This window comes from Cervus elaphus, chromosome 5, assembly GCF_910594005.1.
Source record: "Cervus elaphus chromosome 5, mCerEla1.1, whole genome shotgun sequence".
In the NCBI taxonomy this organism is placed as follows: Eukaryota; Metazoa; Chordata; class Mammalia; order Artiodactyla; family Cervidae; genus Cervus; species Cervus elaphus.
Window position 1 is genome coordinate 67675904 of NC_057819.1, and position 18663 is coordinate 67694566.

Consider the following 18663-nt stretch of genomic DNA (forward strand, 5'->3'; position numbering starts at 1 on the left):
CAATGTTTTCCTCAACCTGACATTGAATTAGTTAAAATCTTTGTTTCCTCAGTTTTAAGCATTTCTACAGATCTCTTGAATTTACTAAGGTTGCTGTCACTTTTAATACAAATGTGTCCATTCAGCAGGTTTTAGATGTTAAGAAGAAAAGATCTGTAGGCACTTAAAAACAACTGAGCAAAGTCACTTCTAAAAATAGAAGAGAAAGTTACAATTTCAAAAAAAAAAAAAAAAATCAATAGAGTAGACACATGCTCACAGCAGTTCTCACCTTAAACTGAAACAGAGGGCAACAGAAACTGCCTCATGTAAGTTAATGTGTGGTCTGTGGTTAAAGGTTGGTAGGATACTTTGATATGCACTGAATTTGAGCTACAATTTATGACACAAACTACATACACACCTTCTAAGCCACAGAAATGTGAGAGGCAAAACTGTGATGTCTACAGTAAGAACCAATATTTTTGGTGCAGGAAGCCAACAGCTGAATGTGTACCTAACACCCCATGCTCTACTGCCTTAGCAAAGAAAGAAAAACAAAACATATACACATATACACACAAACACACAATTTATCTGGTTTACCCATTAGAACTTTGATTTTAAAATTAAAAATATAGAATATGTGATGAGTATTCACTATAAGCTATTCTAAATCATCATGTTCAGATCCAAGCACCATCTCATAATTGAAGCTGGTTTAAATTAATCTGTTGTCTATATGTAAGTATTTTTGCTATGATTTAAAAAAGTATAATAAAAATTAAAATACTGGTCTCATGTACCTTAAACCCTAAGGTGACTCTTGAAAGAATTGTCTCTGGATAAGACAGACTATATATAGACATGTAAAAAGCAAAAAAAAACAAAAAACAAAAAACTCTTACCAAGGAGAGGTGACTTCCTCCAGTACCCATCTCTTACTTCAATATAATCATACCAGCACAAACTACTTTTGTATAGGTCCATTGTAGTAAAATTTAAAACAATCTGCAAAATGGAAAAAAGAATACACAGATTAAAAATGATTATAATTTCATATGGCTAGGAACCCAGATCTACTGTGAAAACAGACTAATAGCAAATTCTTTTTTTCTTCCTATATTAGTATCTAATATTTTTTCTTTAATAAAACAAAAAAAACCCAACCCATTTTCCCAATTTAATGTCTAACAATTTAGAAGCACAATGCCAATAAATAAACATTTCAGCAATTAAACCAAAGCTTCTGTAAAGTTAATTGAACAATTGTGAGATGAGAAATCTTTATTCAAACATTTTATTTTGAATTTTCTTAGATAAACATGACTATGAAAAGTTCTGATTTTGTTATGACTGTCTTTTAATAATTTATTTCAGACATCTACAATTATGTTAAAATAACCACCATGTGCCATATTCCAGGAATATAATATCATTGTGTACTTGAAATGTTTTAAATACAGCTTTAGAATTAAAATTTCTCCATATAACTATAATCAAAGACAGATGTCACTATGCTTCTCTAAATTCAAGAATATATATTCAAAGACCTTTTAAGTTAGAAGACCTTGTACATGACATTTTATTTTGTACTTTACTTTGAAATGTTACTTTTCAAGATAATTCAAGGATAACTCAAGGAAAGACAGTTTTCTTACTGCTTTATAAAAAGACTTTACTTTTCAGATAATTAACAGTTTTTTCAGTTGATTACACCAAAAAGTAGAGGAAAACTAACATAAGAAATGCATATATCTGATGAGGTAAAATTTACTTGAACAATACTTTTTTCATTGAAAAACTCATTCTAAGTCTATTCTGCTAATAATATCTAAGATGCTTATGGTGTATAGTGAATGTGTTTTTTACTCTAGAAATCAAAATGGACTTTGGCTAAAAGTAAAAAATTATGAATGTTTGAAATACTTCTAATATAAAAGTATAGTTTCTAACTGCATAAGCAGAATGTTTTTGTGACAATATAAAATCTGAATATAAGAAGACTCTTAAGCAAATGAAAAAAATAATGAGCTTTGAATTCATATTTGCTAAAAGTACTATCATTGTTGTGTTAGAAAGCATATACTTCTTTTTGAGCACACTATTTAACAGAAAGGTAAGTACAAACTGTTTCAAGCAATCCCCAACTAATTTACTTCTTCCTATAATGAAGATGGAAACAGTGAGAGACTTTATTTTCTTGGCCTCCAAAATCACTGCAGATGGTGACTGCAGCCATGAAATTGAAAGACATTTGCTCCTTGGAAGAAAAGGTATGACAAACCTAGACAGCATATTAAGAAAACAGACATTAACTAGCTGTCAAAGGTCCATCTAGTCAAAGCTATGGTTTTTCCAGTAGTCATGTATGAATGTGAGAGTTGGACCATAAAGAAAGTTGAGAGCCAAAGAATTGATGCTTTTGAACCGTGGTGTTGGAGAAGACTCTTGAGAGTCTCTTGGACTGCAAGGGGATCCAACCAGTCAATCCTAAAGGAGATCAGTCCTAATATTCATTGGAAGGACTCACTCATTAAAAAAGACCCTGATCCTGGGCTTTAATTAAGGTCATACTTGAATGGTGTAGTGGTTTTCCATACTTTCTTCAATTTAAGTCTGAATTTTGCAATAAGGAGTTCATGATCTGAGCCACAGTCAGCTCCTGGTCTTGTAATTAAATTAAAGAAAGTAGGGAAAACCTTACTACTTACATGAGGAGGCCTGATAAATAGCTGAGAAAAGAGAAACTAAAGGCAAAGGAGAAAAGGAAATATATATCCATTTGAATGCAGAATTCCAAAGAAGAACAAGGAGAGATAAAAAAGCCTTCCTCACTGATCAATCAAAAGAAATAGAGTTAAACAATAGACTGGGAAAGACTAGAGATCTCTTCAAGAAAATTAGAGATCTCTTCAAGAAAAGGAATGTTTCATTAAAAGATGGGCACAATAAAGGACAGAAAATGTATGGACCTAACAGAAGCAGAAGATATTAAGAAAAGGTGGTAAGAATACACAGAAGAATTGTACAAAAAAGATCTTCATGACCCAGATAATCAGGATGGTGTGATCACTCACCTAGAGTCAGACATCCTAGAATGTGAAGTCAAGTAGGCCTCATGAAACATCACTACGAACAAAGCTAGTGGAAGTGATGGAATTCCAGTTAAGCTATTTCAAATCCTAAAAGATGATGCTGTGAAAGTGCTGCACTCAATATGCCAGTAAATTAGGAAAACTCAGCAATGGCCACAGGAATGGAAAAGGTCAATTTTCATTCCAATCCCAAAGAAAGGCAATGCCAAAAATGTTCAAACTACCACACAATTTCACCCATCTCACATGCTAGCAAAGTAATGCTCAAAATTATCCAAACCAGGCTTCAACAGTATGTGAACAATGAACTTCTAGATGTTCAAGATGGATTTAGAAAAGGCAGAGGAACCAAAAATCAAATTGCCAGCATCTGTTGGATCATCGAAAAAGCAACAGAGTTCCAGAAAAACATCTACTTCTGTTTTATCGACTACGTCAAAGCCTTTGACTGTGTGGATCACAACAAACTGTGGAAAATTCTTAAAGTGATGCGAGTACCAGACCACCTTACCTATCTCCTGAGAAATCTGTATTCAGGTTAAGAAGCAACAATTAGAACTGGACATGAAACAACAGACTGGTTCCAAATAGGAAAAGGAGTACGTCAAGGCTGTATATTTTCACCTGCGTATTTAACTTGTATGCAGAGTACATCATGCAAAATGCTGGGCTGGATGAAGCACAAGCTGGAATCAAGATTGCCAGGAGAAATACCAGTAACCTCAGATACGCAGATGACACCACCTTTATGGCGGAAGTGAAGAGGAACTAAAAAGCCTCGATGAAAGTGAAAGATGGGAGAGAGAAAGTAGGCTGAAAACTCAACATTCAGAAAACTAAGATCATGGCATCTGGTCCCATCGCTTCATGGCAAATAGATAGGGAAACAATGGAAACAGTGACAGACATTATTTTGGGGGGCTCCAAAATCACTGCAGATGGTAACTGCAGCCATGAAGTGAAAAGATGCATTGTGCTTGGAAGAAAAGCTATTACTAACCTAGACAGCATATTAAAAAGCAGAGACATTACTTTGCCAACAAAGGTCTGTCTAGTCAATGCTATGGTTTTTCCCGTACTTATGTATGGATATGAGAGTTGGATTATAAAGAAAGCTGAGTGCTGAAGAATTGATGCTTTTGAACTGTGGTGTTGGGGAAGACTCTTGAGAGTTCCTTGGACCGCAAGGAGATCATACCAGTCAGTCCTAAAGGAAATCAGTCCTGAATATTCATTGGAAGGACTGATGCTGAAGCTGAAATTCCCATACTTTGGCCACCTGATGTGAAGAACTGACTCTTTGGAAAAGACCCTGATGCTGGGAAAGATTGAAGGCAGGAGGGGGAGGTGACAATGGAGGATGAGATGGTTGGATGGCATCACTGACTTGAGGGACATGAGTTTGAGCAAGCTCTGGGAGTTGGTGATAGACAGGGAGGCATGGCATGCTGCAGTCCATGGGGTTGCAAAGAGTCAGACATGACTGAGTGGCTGAACTGAACTGAACTGAACTGACTGAACTGATGCTTGGAAAGATTGAAGGCAGGAGGTGACGGGGACAATAGAAAGTTAGAAAGTTGGATGGCATCACCGACTTGATGGACATGATTTTGAGCAAGCTCTGGGAGTTGGTGATGGACAGGGAAGCCTGATGTGCTGCAGTCCATGGGGTCACAAAGAGTCAGACATGACTGAGCAACTGAATTGAACTGAGAATGAAGAAAGAATATAAACATAAATATTTTTCATGGCATTTTATATCTTTGGAGAAGGAAACGGCAATCCATTACAGTATTGTTGCCTGGAGAATCCCATGGACAGAGGAGCCTGGCAGGCTACAGTCCATGGGGTTGCAAGAGTCGCACACGACTTAGTAACTAAAGGGAGAGAGATTTTATATCTTAGCACCTCAAAGATTATTGATGAAATTGTATGTCACAGTTGGTTTTAATTGCCAATATAAATAATCATTTCACAGCGGTAGAAAGTAAGAATTTGTCTAACTATAATGAAAATCAATTGCACCTTACAGTGGTATTAACATTTTACCATTAAATTAAACATTTATCAGTTTTTTGTACATGTACTTTCCTGATTACCAGTTGCAAAATCTACCAAGGATGTGAAAATAGAGATATGATGCTATTTAAATGTACCAGAGTAAGCATGGCATAATTTGGTTTGGTTTAATAAAACTTTTCATTTATTTGTTTCTGTTTTAGTTACAGTTTTTCTTTTTCCTTTGTTTTTTTCCATCTGATGTTATCATTCTAAATATTCTAGAAGAATATTTACAAGAATTTCCTAAATATCAAAGGACAAAAGACTTTTTTTCACTTTTTTTTCAATAATCCTCAAGAACTGATTAATAAAATGCATATTTTCTGAACTATTTTCCTGAAATGTGGTTGTAATATGTTTGCTCTTCCAACTCTGAATACTAATTCAACATTAGGTTATCCTTAGGGTTTAACTGGAAAATAATTTATGGTTTTCCCCCTGAACTTTGTATTTAAGTTTGCTACAAATGTGGAATAATACCACTTTCTGATATGAAGTTTCATTCTGCATTTGTATTCTCCCTATAACAAGGAGCAGGTTTCAACTATAACGAATGAGAACTTGTTCATTATAGCAGAGATGGAAAACTAGAATACAGATACAAATGGTAGACCTCAAGGTTCATTTGTGGCTTCCCTCTGGGCTATAAAGGAGAGTTTTATAATGGCATGCAAAGAGTTTCAACTTCCTCCTTGGTGAGGAAAAAATCAGCTAAATTGGAGTGATGTGTATGATCAGAATTTACTCAAAATTGAAACAGTGTGGTTGGGTTGCTTATGATAGTTAATTTTTGAAGCCTGCAACACATACACACACACAGTCGGAAGGGGGACTAACTCTAAACAGAACAGTTTCCTATCTTGCTTTTGATCTTCTATATTAAACTCCAAGTACTCTGAAGAAACAAAACTGGCCTACTTAAATGTAAAACACATAGTTCTTTAGAAGCAGAAAATGTAATAATGGCAAGTTTTCTAAAATCAAATCTAGGGTTCTGATGCAGAAGTAAAACACTGGCCTTTGACTATGGTTACTAGCAGAAGCCATACTTGAATTACAAATCAAAAACACTTGCAAAATATTTGAATGTTTTATATTATGCTATTTTATATTTTATATAAATATGCTGCATTTTTTTCAAACAATGATGAAATAAAAACTACCTAGCACAATTACATATATGTTTTATTTCTTATGTAAAGTATCTAGTTACCATTTATCAATTTATAATTAATCATAGGTCCCATGGAACATGGGATTGAGGGAAATACAGGGGACAATTCTAAGATTTCCTGTGATCTATTTGGAGTCTTAGTTGCTATTCTACAAAGTTAAATGGATTCAACTGCTGTGGAGTTTGCTTATTAAGACTTTGTTTTACAGTCCTAGAGAGTGAACTGTCTTGAAGAAAGGCAGATCAACAGTCAAGGGACCAGATGTCTGAAAGTCTCTAGAGAAAGATAATCAGTGAACTGTTGTCAGCACAATTAAGATATTATCGACTACCTAAACCAATTTCATAAGCACCATAAAAAGATCAGTCAAAAAAAAGATTTATACTTTATAGTGCTGAGGATGCTCCCCATCTTCAGCACTATAGAAATCTTGTCAATTAGACTATTATTAAATAGTTCTTTAGAAAGAAACATTAGAATCAAAGCAGTAAAATAAAATTGATTTCTGGGCTCCATCCAAAAGCAGCTTGGACAAGTCTAATAAACTGTCTAGGGAGATAACTGTTTTCTTCTCAGATGTGAGACAAAGGGCAAAACCAGTAAACTATACCCATGGGCCAAATCCAGCTTGCAGCCAGTTTTTGTAAAGAAAGTTTTGTTGTACACATTCCTTTACACATTCTCTATGACTGCTTTTATATAATAGTAGAATTAAGTATTTCAACAAACTGCATAGCTGGCAAAAGCAAAAATATCATTTTTGACTGTATGTACTCTCTAGAAAGATTAGCCAAATCCTGAAATAATTGATAATTAAGGTTTTGTTCAGAGCTGAACTGTATCATGCTAAAGGGAAATTTTGCACTTATTTTTACACTAAAAGTTGTTTGCAACTGGGATTCATAAAGCTGAGGTTCAAATTCTAGGTTCTCTTTTTGCTGGTTTACTTAAACTTTCTGAGTTTGAATGAATTCTTGCTATAAAATGGAGATCATCATATAAGACTGATCTGAGCAGAATTAAATCAGAAAAATTTAATTAAATAATGTGTAGAAAAACACTAAGGTAATCTAAATACATTGCTAAGATTCTCACAGATTATTATTTTCATGGTACATATTTGAGCATCTCTCACAATATAAATCCTAAACAGTTCAGTTCAGTTCAGTCGCTCAGTCATGTCCAACTCTTTGCGACCCCATGGACTGCAGCACGCCAGGCCTCTCTGTCCATCACCAATTCCCAGAATTTAACCAAACAGTAAATAAATAAAAAATTAGGAAACAGTTAGGAAATAAATAAAAATATTAATCCAATTTACCTAATACAATTATTCTGGAAGACATAAAAATGTTAATTTTAAAGTTTCGCAGGAAACTCTACATGTTAAAGTAAGGGATTCTTAATCTAAAATCTAAAGAAGAACAGATAGGAGAACTTGAGGTCTTGGTTTAAGCTCCTGTTTTACAACAAACTAGTTGTATAATTCAGGCAGATGCTAATTCCATCAGGGATTCATTATATGACAGGTAAAAACTGGGAACTGGATTAGGCTATGAAAATAATTTTTTGCTTAAATGTATATGATAGTATATATATTTTGAAATTTTGATTTGTCATCACCAGCTGTTCATCAGACCATTTATTATACCTGACTTTCCTTAATCCCCACTCCATCCCTGTATCTCATCTGTTGCCAGTTTCTATAGACACTCTGCAGTGCACTTGAAAATATTCTCCCACTTCTTTATCACTATCAGTGCTCTCCGAGCTTCTCTGAATTAATCAACAGCTTCATAAGATATGCTTTGTTTTTTAGCTGTGCTCTTTTGCAATTCATCCTGCACTCTATGATCATTTTAATCCTAGTAAAGTTGAGTTCCCATCATGGTGCTGGCATTGGCATTTACATCCATCCTTACAGATTTCTAAGCCTGGGCTCAAAGATTCTAGGTCATAATCTACCTTTGCTACCTCACTTTCACTATCTCATAGAATCTCCATTCCACTAACCCTTGACTCTTGCTACTGGGTCCTGACAAAGTACCCTGATTTCAGTATTCCTTTATTCAAGGTATACATGATTCTACTTGGGATTCTGCTTCCCCCCTTTCCTATTTCTGGAAACTCTTCAAATCTCTCAAACTCTGAATTAAATAATGTCCTCTCTTCAGTCATGTCTGAATCTCCCAACAAGATCTAAGTTCTATCTCTGCAAATCCATGACAAGTTGAGTCTTGCTTTCCTCAGTTAGATTTTAGTTTGCCTATTAAGTTACTAGGCCTTTTTCTTGCTCTATGGTTGTAAGATTCTTGATGGCAAAGATTTCTTTCACAAGTCAGAAGTTGTATTTATTTTAATAAAATGAAATATTTTTTCTATATATAGTAATTGCTAAATTTAAGCATTAGCCTGTGGCAATATAAAATTTATATTGCAAATTGACCACGTATGTATAAATCATCAGATTCTGTAAAGAGAAAGTTCTGCAAAATGAGTCAAATGACAGTTTTTAAATGGGCTACACAGGGAAAGAAAAAAAAATTAACTCTAGTTAAGACAAAAGCAATATGCCCTTGTTGAAAGGAAACAATCAGTTCTAAGGGATGAAAGAACCAATGGTGTGTGCTTCTGTCAGCTCAGTATAACTATGCTCCCAGAGGCACATTCTGAGCTATCTCCAGTATTTGCCGTATAGCATCAAGGACAGCCTGGGATTGGATAGGAATTTCTCAGGGGCTATCCCGGTGGCACTAGTGGTAAAGAATCTGTCTGCCAGTACAGAAGATGTGGGTAGATCCCTGGGTCAGAAAGATTCCCTGGAGGAGGAAATGGCAACCCACTCCAGTATTCTTGGCTGGGAAACTCCATGGACAGAGGAGCCTAGTAGGCTACTCAGTCAGACATGACTGAGTATGCACACACACACACATCTTACCTCAGGAAGCTCAGTCTTAGCAAGAAATACATGTACATCAACAATCTTATTAAACTATGGAAAATAAACATAAAACTTAGCATTTTAACTCATTTAAGTATACAGTTCTGTGGCATTAAGTACATTATTCACATTGTTGTGTAACAAAATTCTTATATAAAAATATTTCCCCTGGATATAATAATATGTATTTATTGCAGAAATGAAAAGAAGAAGAAATAAAAACCTATCTATAAACCCACCAGGGAGAAATAAGCATTGTGTCAGTAATACTCTTCTATAATTTTGTCTCTAATATATATAATTTAAAAATTAGATATTTTTAAACTGTATACAGAAAACTATAAGACACTGATGAACTAAACCAAAGATGACACAAACAGATGGAGAGATATTCCATATTCCTGGGTTGGAAGTATCAATACTGTAAAAATGCTACCAAATGCAATCTACAGATTCAAAGCAATCCCTATCAAATTATCAATGGCATTTTTCACAGAACTAGGACAAAAAAAATCACAATTTGTATGGAAACACAAAAGACCCCGAATAGTCAAAGCAATCTTGAGAAAGAAGAATTTAGCTAGAGGAATCAACTTTCTTGACTTCAGACAATATAACAAAGCTACAGTCATCAAGACAGTATGGTACTGGAAAAAAAATCCCAGAAATAAATACTAACGAACAGGATAGAAAGCCCAGAGATAAACCCACACACATATAGGTACATTATTTTTGAAAAAGGTAGCAAAAATATACAATGGGACAAAGATAGCCTCTGCAATAAGTGGTGCTGGGAAAACTGTATAGCAACATGTAAAAGAATGAAATTAGAACATTTTCTAACACCATTCACAAAGATGAACTCAAACTGGGCTAAATATTTAAAAGACCAGAAAGTATAAAAGTCTTAGAGGAAAATATAGGCAGAACACTCTATGACATAAATCACAGCAAGATCCTCTCTGACCCACCTCCTAGAGTAACTGGAATAAAAACAAAAATAAACAAATGAAACCTAAGCAAACTTAAAAGCTTTTGCACAGCAATGGAAAACAAAAAAAAAAAAAAAAAAAGAAAGAAAAAGAAGAAAAGACAACCCTCAGAATGGGAGAAAATAATAGCAAATGAAACAACTGACAAAAGATTAATTTCCAAAATATACAAGTAGCTCATACAAGTCACTACCTGAAAAACAAACAACCCAATCAAAAAGTGGGAAAAAGACCTAAACAGACATTTCTCCAAAGAAGACATACAGGTGGCTAACAAACACATGAAAAGATGCTCAACATTGCTCATTATTAGAGAAGTGCAAATCAAAACTAAAATCAGATATTGCCTCACACCTGTCAGAGTGGCCATCATCAAAAAATCTACAAACATTAAATGCTGGAGAGGGTATGGAGAAAAGGAGACCCTCTTGCACTGTTGGTGGAAATATAAATTGATACAGCCACTGTGGAAGACAGTATGGTGATTCCTTAAAAATCTAGGACTAAAACCACCATATGATCCAGCAATCCCACTAATAGGCATATACCCCAAGGTAACCAAAGTTGAAAAAGATACATGTACCCCAATGTTCATTGCAGCACTATTCACAATAGCTAGGGCATGGAAACAATCAGATATCCATTGACAGATGAATGGTTAAAGAAGCTGTGGTACATATATGCAATGGAATATTACTCAGCCAAAAAAAGGAATGCACTTAGGTGAGTTCTAATGAGGTGGATGAACCTAGAGCCTACTATACAGAATCTAGAAAGATGGTACTATGAAATTATTTGCAGGGCAGCAAAGGAGACACAGACATAGGGAATGGATTTATGGACACAGTAGGGGGAGAAAGGAGAGATGGGATGCATGGGGACAGTAACATGGACATTTACATTACCATATTCAAAATAGATATCCAATGGCTGTATGCCTCAGGGAACTCAAACTGAGGCTCTGTAACAACCTAGAGGGTGGGACGGGGAGGGAGGTGGGAGGGGGTTTCAAGAGGGAGGGGACATGTGCATACTCGTGACTGATTCATGTTGATGTTGGCAGAAACCAACAAAATTCTGTAAAGTGATTATCCTTCATTTAAAAAATAAATAAATTTAAAATGAAAAAAAATTAGATCTTTTCATGCCCATAATTTTTAACCTGTTTTTAAATTTACCAATAATTTGTAAACATAACCCTTTAATTCCAAGAAATGCAATTTTTTTAAAAAAATTAATGTTTGTAATAAGGGTGTCAAAATATTTTAAAATAACAACTCTTGTTCATCTTCAGAGAGATAAATTTAGTGACAGTCTTCTAATTTATACCATGTATTATTCCTTCCTCATAAAATAACTTGATAAAGAAATTACCAAATAAACATTTCACTTTCACATTGGCCATTATGTATGTTTTAGTAAAATAGAACATTTAGTCCTTAGAAACTCAATCAGTGCTCTCTTTTGGCTTTCAAATTTTATTTTGCTTTCAATCTTTCATTGTTACAAGTAGCTGTACTTGTACATAACCAGATAATTGCTGTATGATAAATTTCTAGGATAAAGTGTAGGCATATTTTGCAAAATGTGATACAGGTTACTAAAGTTCTTCAGAAAGGTTATTTCAATGTTTAGTTCTAGAAGTTGGGTACTCTTACAATCATTTGATACTGTAATTCTATCTCTTCTTTGAAAATGTGATAAATGAAATACAACATATCATTTTTGGCTCAAATAGCATTACTTTGATAAAGAATGACAGTAAACAGTTTAATACATTTATTAAATATCTATTTATCCTGATACTTCAATAAATATTCTACACTCTTAGTCATTTTCTAACATAGTATAGATATTTATTAATTTATAATAGCTCTTCATATATGTGTAGGATTAATAGTCTCTCATCCATTTGTTCTATAATAGTCCTCATTTTGATTTTAATATGTATGTTTTCAGTTTTGTCAAAGATTTAGTTGATGTAAATAGCTCAAAATATTTCACATTTCTTATTTCAATTATGTCCTCAAGACATCTTTTTCAAAATAAAAAACAAATCACTTATGCTTTCTTGAGAAAAAATATGCAGTATAAAATGTTAATTTTTAAAAAAAATTATTTTATTACATATTAAAATTATTTACTGAGATTTCAATCCCAAAGAAGGGCAATGCCAAAGAATGTTCAAATTACCGCACAATTGCACTCATTTCACATGCTAGGAAGGTTATGCTCAAAATCCTTGAAGCTAGGCTTCAAAGTATGTGAAACGAGAACTTCCAGATAGATGTTCAAGCTGGATTTAGAAAAGGCAGAGGAACAAGAGATCAAATTGCCAACATCTGTTGGATCATGAAAAAAGCAAGAGAATCCCAGAAAAACATCTATTTCTGCTTAATTAACTACAGTAAAGCCTTTGATTGTGGGGATCACAACAAACTGAAAAATCCTCAAAGAGATGGGAATACCAGGCCACTTTAACTGCCTCCTGAGAAACCAGCATGGAGGTCAAGAAGCAGTAGTTAGAACCAGACATGGGGAAAAAAAAAAAAAAAAAAAAACAGACATGGAACAACCGACTGGTTCCAAATTGGGAAAGGAATACATGAAGGCTGCATATTGTCACCCTGCCTTTTAATATTTATGCAGAATAGACCATGCGAAATGCCAGGCTGGATGAAGCTCAAGCTGGAATCAAGATTGTCAGGAGAAATATCAATAACCTCAGGTATGCAGATGCCACCACCATTATGGCAGAAAATAAAGAGGAACTAAAGAGCTTCTTGAAGAAGGCAAAAGAGGAGAGTGAAAAATCAGACTTAAAAAAGCATTAGAAAAAATAAGATCATGGCATCCAGTTCCATCACCTCATGGCAAATAGATGGAGAAACAATGGAAACAGTGACAGACTTTATTTTCTCGGGCTCCAAAATCACTGCAGATGGTGACTGCAGCCATGAAATTAAAAGATGCTTGTTCCTTGGAAGAAAAGCTATGAGAAACCTAGACAGCATATTAAAAATCAGAGACATCACTTTGCTGACAAAGGCATGTATAGTCCAGTAGTCATATAACGGATTTGAGAGTTGGACCATAAAGAAGGCTGACCGCCAAAGAAGATGATTTCAAACTGTGGTGCTGGAGGAGACTCTTGAGAGGCCCTTGGACAGCAAGGAAATCAAACCTAAAGGAAATCAGTCCTGAATATTCATTGGAAGGACTGATGCTGAAGCAGAAGCTCCATTACTTTGGCCACCTGATATGAAGAGCTGACTCATCAGCAAAGACCCTATGCTGGAAAAGGATGAAGGCAGAGGGAGAAGGAGGCAACAGAGGATGAAATGGTTGGATGGCATCACCAACTAAATGGACTTGAGTCTGAGCAAACTCTAGGGGATAGTGAAGGTCAAGAAGCCTGCTATGCTGCAGTCCATGGGGTCGCAGAGAGTTGGACATTACTGAGCAACTGAATAACAACAGCAACATTTATTGAAAAATTCTTTTCCCAATTTCTTTGAGGAATCATCTCTTTAAATGTGTAAATTACAAATCTATTCCCAGAGGCATAATTCTGAGCTTTCAAGGTTAATTCCAGAAGCTTAGACATTACCACAGGATTTGAAATATGATACAATTTTCTACGATCTTACAGTGTAATTTACTTCCTTTCACTAATTAGTTTCCAACTTGCCTTGGTTATTCCATACCTTTTATTTTGTAAATAAATTCTAGAAAACTTTGGTCTGGGTATGAAACAAAATTCTATTGGAGATTTATTTAGAATTACCTTAAAATCCTACATTAATTTTGGAAAAACTGACAATTATATCTTGCTATACAATATATAGTTGTGTGTTAGTCCCACAGTAAAGTCTTCTGCTTTCTAAAATCTATTACATTTTAATATATTTGTTTTTATTTGTTCACCTATATACCTGTTTTCTAGTTCATTCTCCTTAACTTTTGAAATAGGAAAATTGATATTCTATATAAGTTAAAAAATGTAATGATTAGCTCTGTCAAATGCAGTCTATTTAATATTCAGCGGATTACTTAATCTTTTCTTAAGCTTAATTTTCTTTACATGTAAAATGGAGATTACTGTCTTACTAAACTCACTGAGGTATGAATAGTTAGAGCAATTTGGCATAGCACCTAAAAGACCTCAATAAAGATTAAGTTTTTCTATTTATTGTATTAAAAACAAAACATTCTAGTCCCAAACCACCTTCTCATTGTTAAATATATATATTAAATTCCAGTGTTACCAGCATTATGGAAAAAACTTTTCTTTCCCATTTTGAAATTATTGCATGCTAAGTTGCGTCAATCATGCCCAACTCTTTGTGACCCTTTGGATTGTAGCCTGCCAGTCTCCTCTGTCCATGGATTCTCTAGGTAAGAATACTGAAGTGGGTTGCTATGCCCTGCTTCAGGGGATCTTCCCAACCCAGGGACTGAACCCATGTCTTATTTCTCCTGTGTTGGCAGACAGGTTCTTTACCACTAGCACCACCTGGAAAGCCCTTTGATATTACTATTTGATGAACTAACTGATTTTATAAAAATAAATTACTCTGAAATTACTAAATAAAACCATTTACAATTTTATACACTATAGAGATTGACCTAATTATATATATATATATATGTATATATATACACACATATATATTTAGCAACCATGTGTTTTATATTTGTATGTGAAGCATTTCATAATTTTTTCATACTTGATGTATGGAGTGTGCCTATCACAATTTTACTTGTTTTGTAAAGCAAATGAAAAGGCTACACACTGTTTCTATAAATATATTTTATTATATGAGAAGTATCTGAAATTTTACAATTTGAAAAAATTTCATCAGTGATTAGCATCACTCTAAATAACTTGTTAGCTTATTTTTATCTTGTTATTAACTTATTAAATTTCTTGCACTCATTAAATCAGCTTTGATAATTTGAATTTCCAGGATTCTACATTAAGAAATATTATTTGCAGGGCAGGAATGGAAGTACGGACATAGAGAATGGACTTGTGGATGCGGTGGGGGGAGGCGGAGGCGCGAGGAACTGGAGCAGCACTGACATACACACACTGCCATGTGTAAAATAGATATAGCCAGCAGGAAGCTACTGCACAGCACGGGAAATTCAGCTCGGAGCTCTGTGGTGGCCTCAAACGGAGGGTGGGGGTGGGAAGGAGACTCAAGATTGAGGGGGTATATATATACATATGGCTGATTCATGTTGTTATAGAGCAGAAACTAACACAACAGTGTAAAGCAATTGTATTCCAATAAAAAAAGTATTTCTGCAAATTTTTATTTTTAAGCTGAATATATAGCTAATTATATCTAATGAAATTATATTATCATGAATTCAAGTAGAATTTTTAAAATGGAATAAAATATATATAAAAATTGTAGAAGGGAATGGCAATCCACTCCAGTATTCTTGCCTGGAGATTCCCGTGGAACTCTAGAAGAGCCTGGCAGGGCACAGTCTATGGGGTCGCAAAGAGTCAGATTCGACACTATAATATATAAAAATATTGAATCACTGTTGTACTTCTGAAACATATAACACTGTAAATTAATAATAATTGTTTAAAATCCACATTTCAAGCAGGACAAATATCACCAAAACAAGCTAAACTGAAAAATCGAATCTAAAATACAAATTATAGGTTAGACAAAATGAGATATGATGGAAGTCTGAGATGGGAGAAGGAATACTGAATAAAAATATTTGGTAAATCTTCAACAAATGCTGTTGGGAAAAATGGATCTTTATGTGTAAGAGTGGAGAAGGAAATGGCAACCCACTCCAGTATTCTTGCATGGAAAATCCTGTGGACAGAGAAGCCTGGCAGGCTACTTACAGTCCAGAAGATCAGAAAGAGTTGGACACAACTGAAGCGACTTAACAGACACACACACACATGTAAGAGAATGAAATCTTAAGCCATACACAAAAGTTAGCTTGACAATGGATTAAAGACCTATACATAAAACTCATAACACTAAACCTCCTAGAAGGAAACACAGGGGAAAATCTTCATTAAATTGGATTTGACAATGATTTCCTGGTTATGACTCCAAAAGAACAGGAAACAAGCAAAAAATAGATAATCAGTACTACATCAACTAAAAAGCTTTTGTGAAGCAAAGGAAAAAATCAACATTGTCAGAAGGCAACTACAGAAAAGGACATAATATTTACAAATCATATATATGGGGTAAATACATATAAAGAATATATGAAGTAGTCCTACAGCACAAACAGAAAATTTAAATAATCCAGTTTAAAAAATGGGCAAAAGACTTGAACAGGCATTTCTCTAAAGATGAAGTACAAATGGTGAATAAACAAAGATAAAACTTTCAATCATCAGAGAAATGAAAATCAAAACCATAAGGATGGTGACTCACATCCACTAGGGTGGTGACTATCAAAAGATATGAAAATAATACCTGTTGGTGAAGATGTGGAGAAACTGGACCCCATGTGCACTGTTGGAGAGATTCTAAAATAGTGCAGCCACTATGAAAAACAATATGAAAGTTTCTCAAAAAATTAAAAATAGAACTGTCAAATGATCCATCAATCCCTGAGAACTTAATATGCATGCTACTGAGAGAGGCTGGAACCTGGACACTCTGCTATAGTGCTGAAATGCTTGTACCTGGACACATTTCTCCTTGAGCAACAAAATACAAAGAACCAATATAGGACTCAAAATAACTGCATAAAAGTTCAATTAGGGCAATTTCTGGGCAAAGCATAAAAAGAGACCAAAAAGCCCAACTGCCACTTCTGAAGAGCCTGGAGGAAAAGCAGGGCACTGCATATGCCCCCTGCACTCAACACCACCAGAAGGGTGGGCAAACCACTTGAGCCACTCCTCAGGTCTGACCCCTGGACACACTCCTACCTTCACTCCATGTAAGTAACAAGCTCACGTCCACTTGGGGAATGAGCAAGCAAAGGAAGCTGTTGTTTGTTCTTGCTTACCTCTGCTGCAACAGGGACCCATAAAGCCTTGCCTGAATTACTTATCTGGCCTCTAGTAGATTTCTACTGATTGAAGAAGGCCAAGAAATGTGGTAAGTATCACTACAGCATGAATAAGATTTGAGGCCATTATGCAAAGTAAAATAAGACCTCTACAAAAGAATAAACACAGTGTGACTTACTTATATGAGGTATATAAAGTAGTCAGATTCATAAGAAACAGAAAGTAAACGGTGCTTACCCTATCTGAGGGGAGAGAAAACTATTAAAGATGTTGTTTCAGTTTTGCAAGATGAAAAAGTTCTGGAGCTATGTTTCACAAAGTGTGTATATATTTACCACAGCTGAATTGTATATTTAAAAATGATTAAGGCAGCAATTCATGTTGTATGTTTTTTATCACAAAAAATGTTAGGCAAATATCTGCATATAGTTAAATGTTAACCACAAAAAACAATAATAACATCTCATTTATTTCAAGAAGAAAACAAGCTTGAAAACAAAACAAAACAATAGGATGTGACAATGTGAATCACAATCTTATTTTTAGAACCATTTAATGGCTTTGGAGAAGGATAAAGATACTAATTATATATGACTCCATTAGAAGAGTAGGCTAGTAGGAAAAGATACCAAATAACAGTATACGCATGTAAACTTTCCAAACCAGTAGAGAAAAGAAAAATGTAATGAGGGAATTTAAACCATAATTCAATACATAAGAAGGCAAAACAGAAAAAACAAAACAACTGGGACATAGAGAATGCAAAAAAGAAGCCATAATACAACAATAACCATAACAGATGTAACTACAATAAGCACTCTATTTAAAAACAAAACTTGCTCTCATGGATTCAAATAAAAAAATAAAATCGAACTATTTGCTGCCTAAAAGTGACGTACCTGAGACACATATCTTGAAAGACCAAATGTGTAAAGTAAGATAAAGATATACCAGGCAGAAACATTAATCAAAAGAAAGAAGATTTATTAATATCATAAAAAATAGAACTTTAACTAAAATATGACTAGCAATAGATTCATTATATAATGATACATTTTATCAGAAAACTAATATTGTAAACTTATAAGTATACAGTATATAATATAGCGTAAAATATTTTAAAACTGTTGTTGTTCCTCAGTCACTAAGTCGTGTCCAACTTTTCTAATGCCAGGCTCCTCTGTCCTACTCTATCTCTCAAATTCACTAAAGTTCATGTCCATTGAGTTGATTATACTTTGTTGCTCCCTTCTCCTCCCACCTTCAATCTTTCCCAGCATCAGGTCTTTTCCAGTGAGTCACCTCTTTGCATCAGGTGGCCAAAGCATTGGGGCTTCAACTTCAACATCAGTCCTTCAATGAATATTCAAGGTTGATTTTCTTTACGATTGATTGGTTT

At 34.5% G+C, this 18663-nt stretch overlaps 1 protein-coding gene across 5 annotated transcripts in view; it reads right to left on the reverse strand.

Moving 5' to 3' along the window:
* The window catches only part of TLL1 (tolloid like 1), a 342701-nt gene that overhangs the window by 122129 nt on the left and 201909 nt on the right, over positions 1–18663 (reverse strand). For all 5 annotated transcript variants that reach the window (XM_043902682.1, XM_043902683.1, XM_043902680.1 and 2 more), the window contains one exon: positions 888–990. In XM_043902682.1, the coding sequence (XP_043758617.1) occupies positions 888–990 (103 nt within the window). The remainder of the gene's footprint in view (positions 1–887; positions 991–18663) is intronic.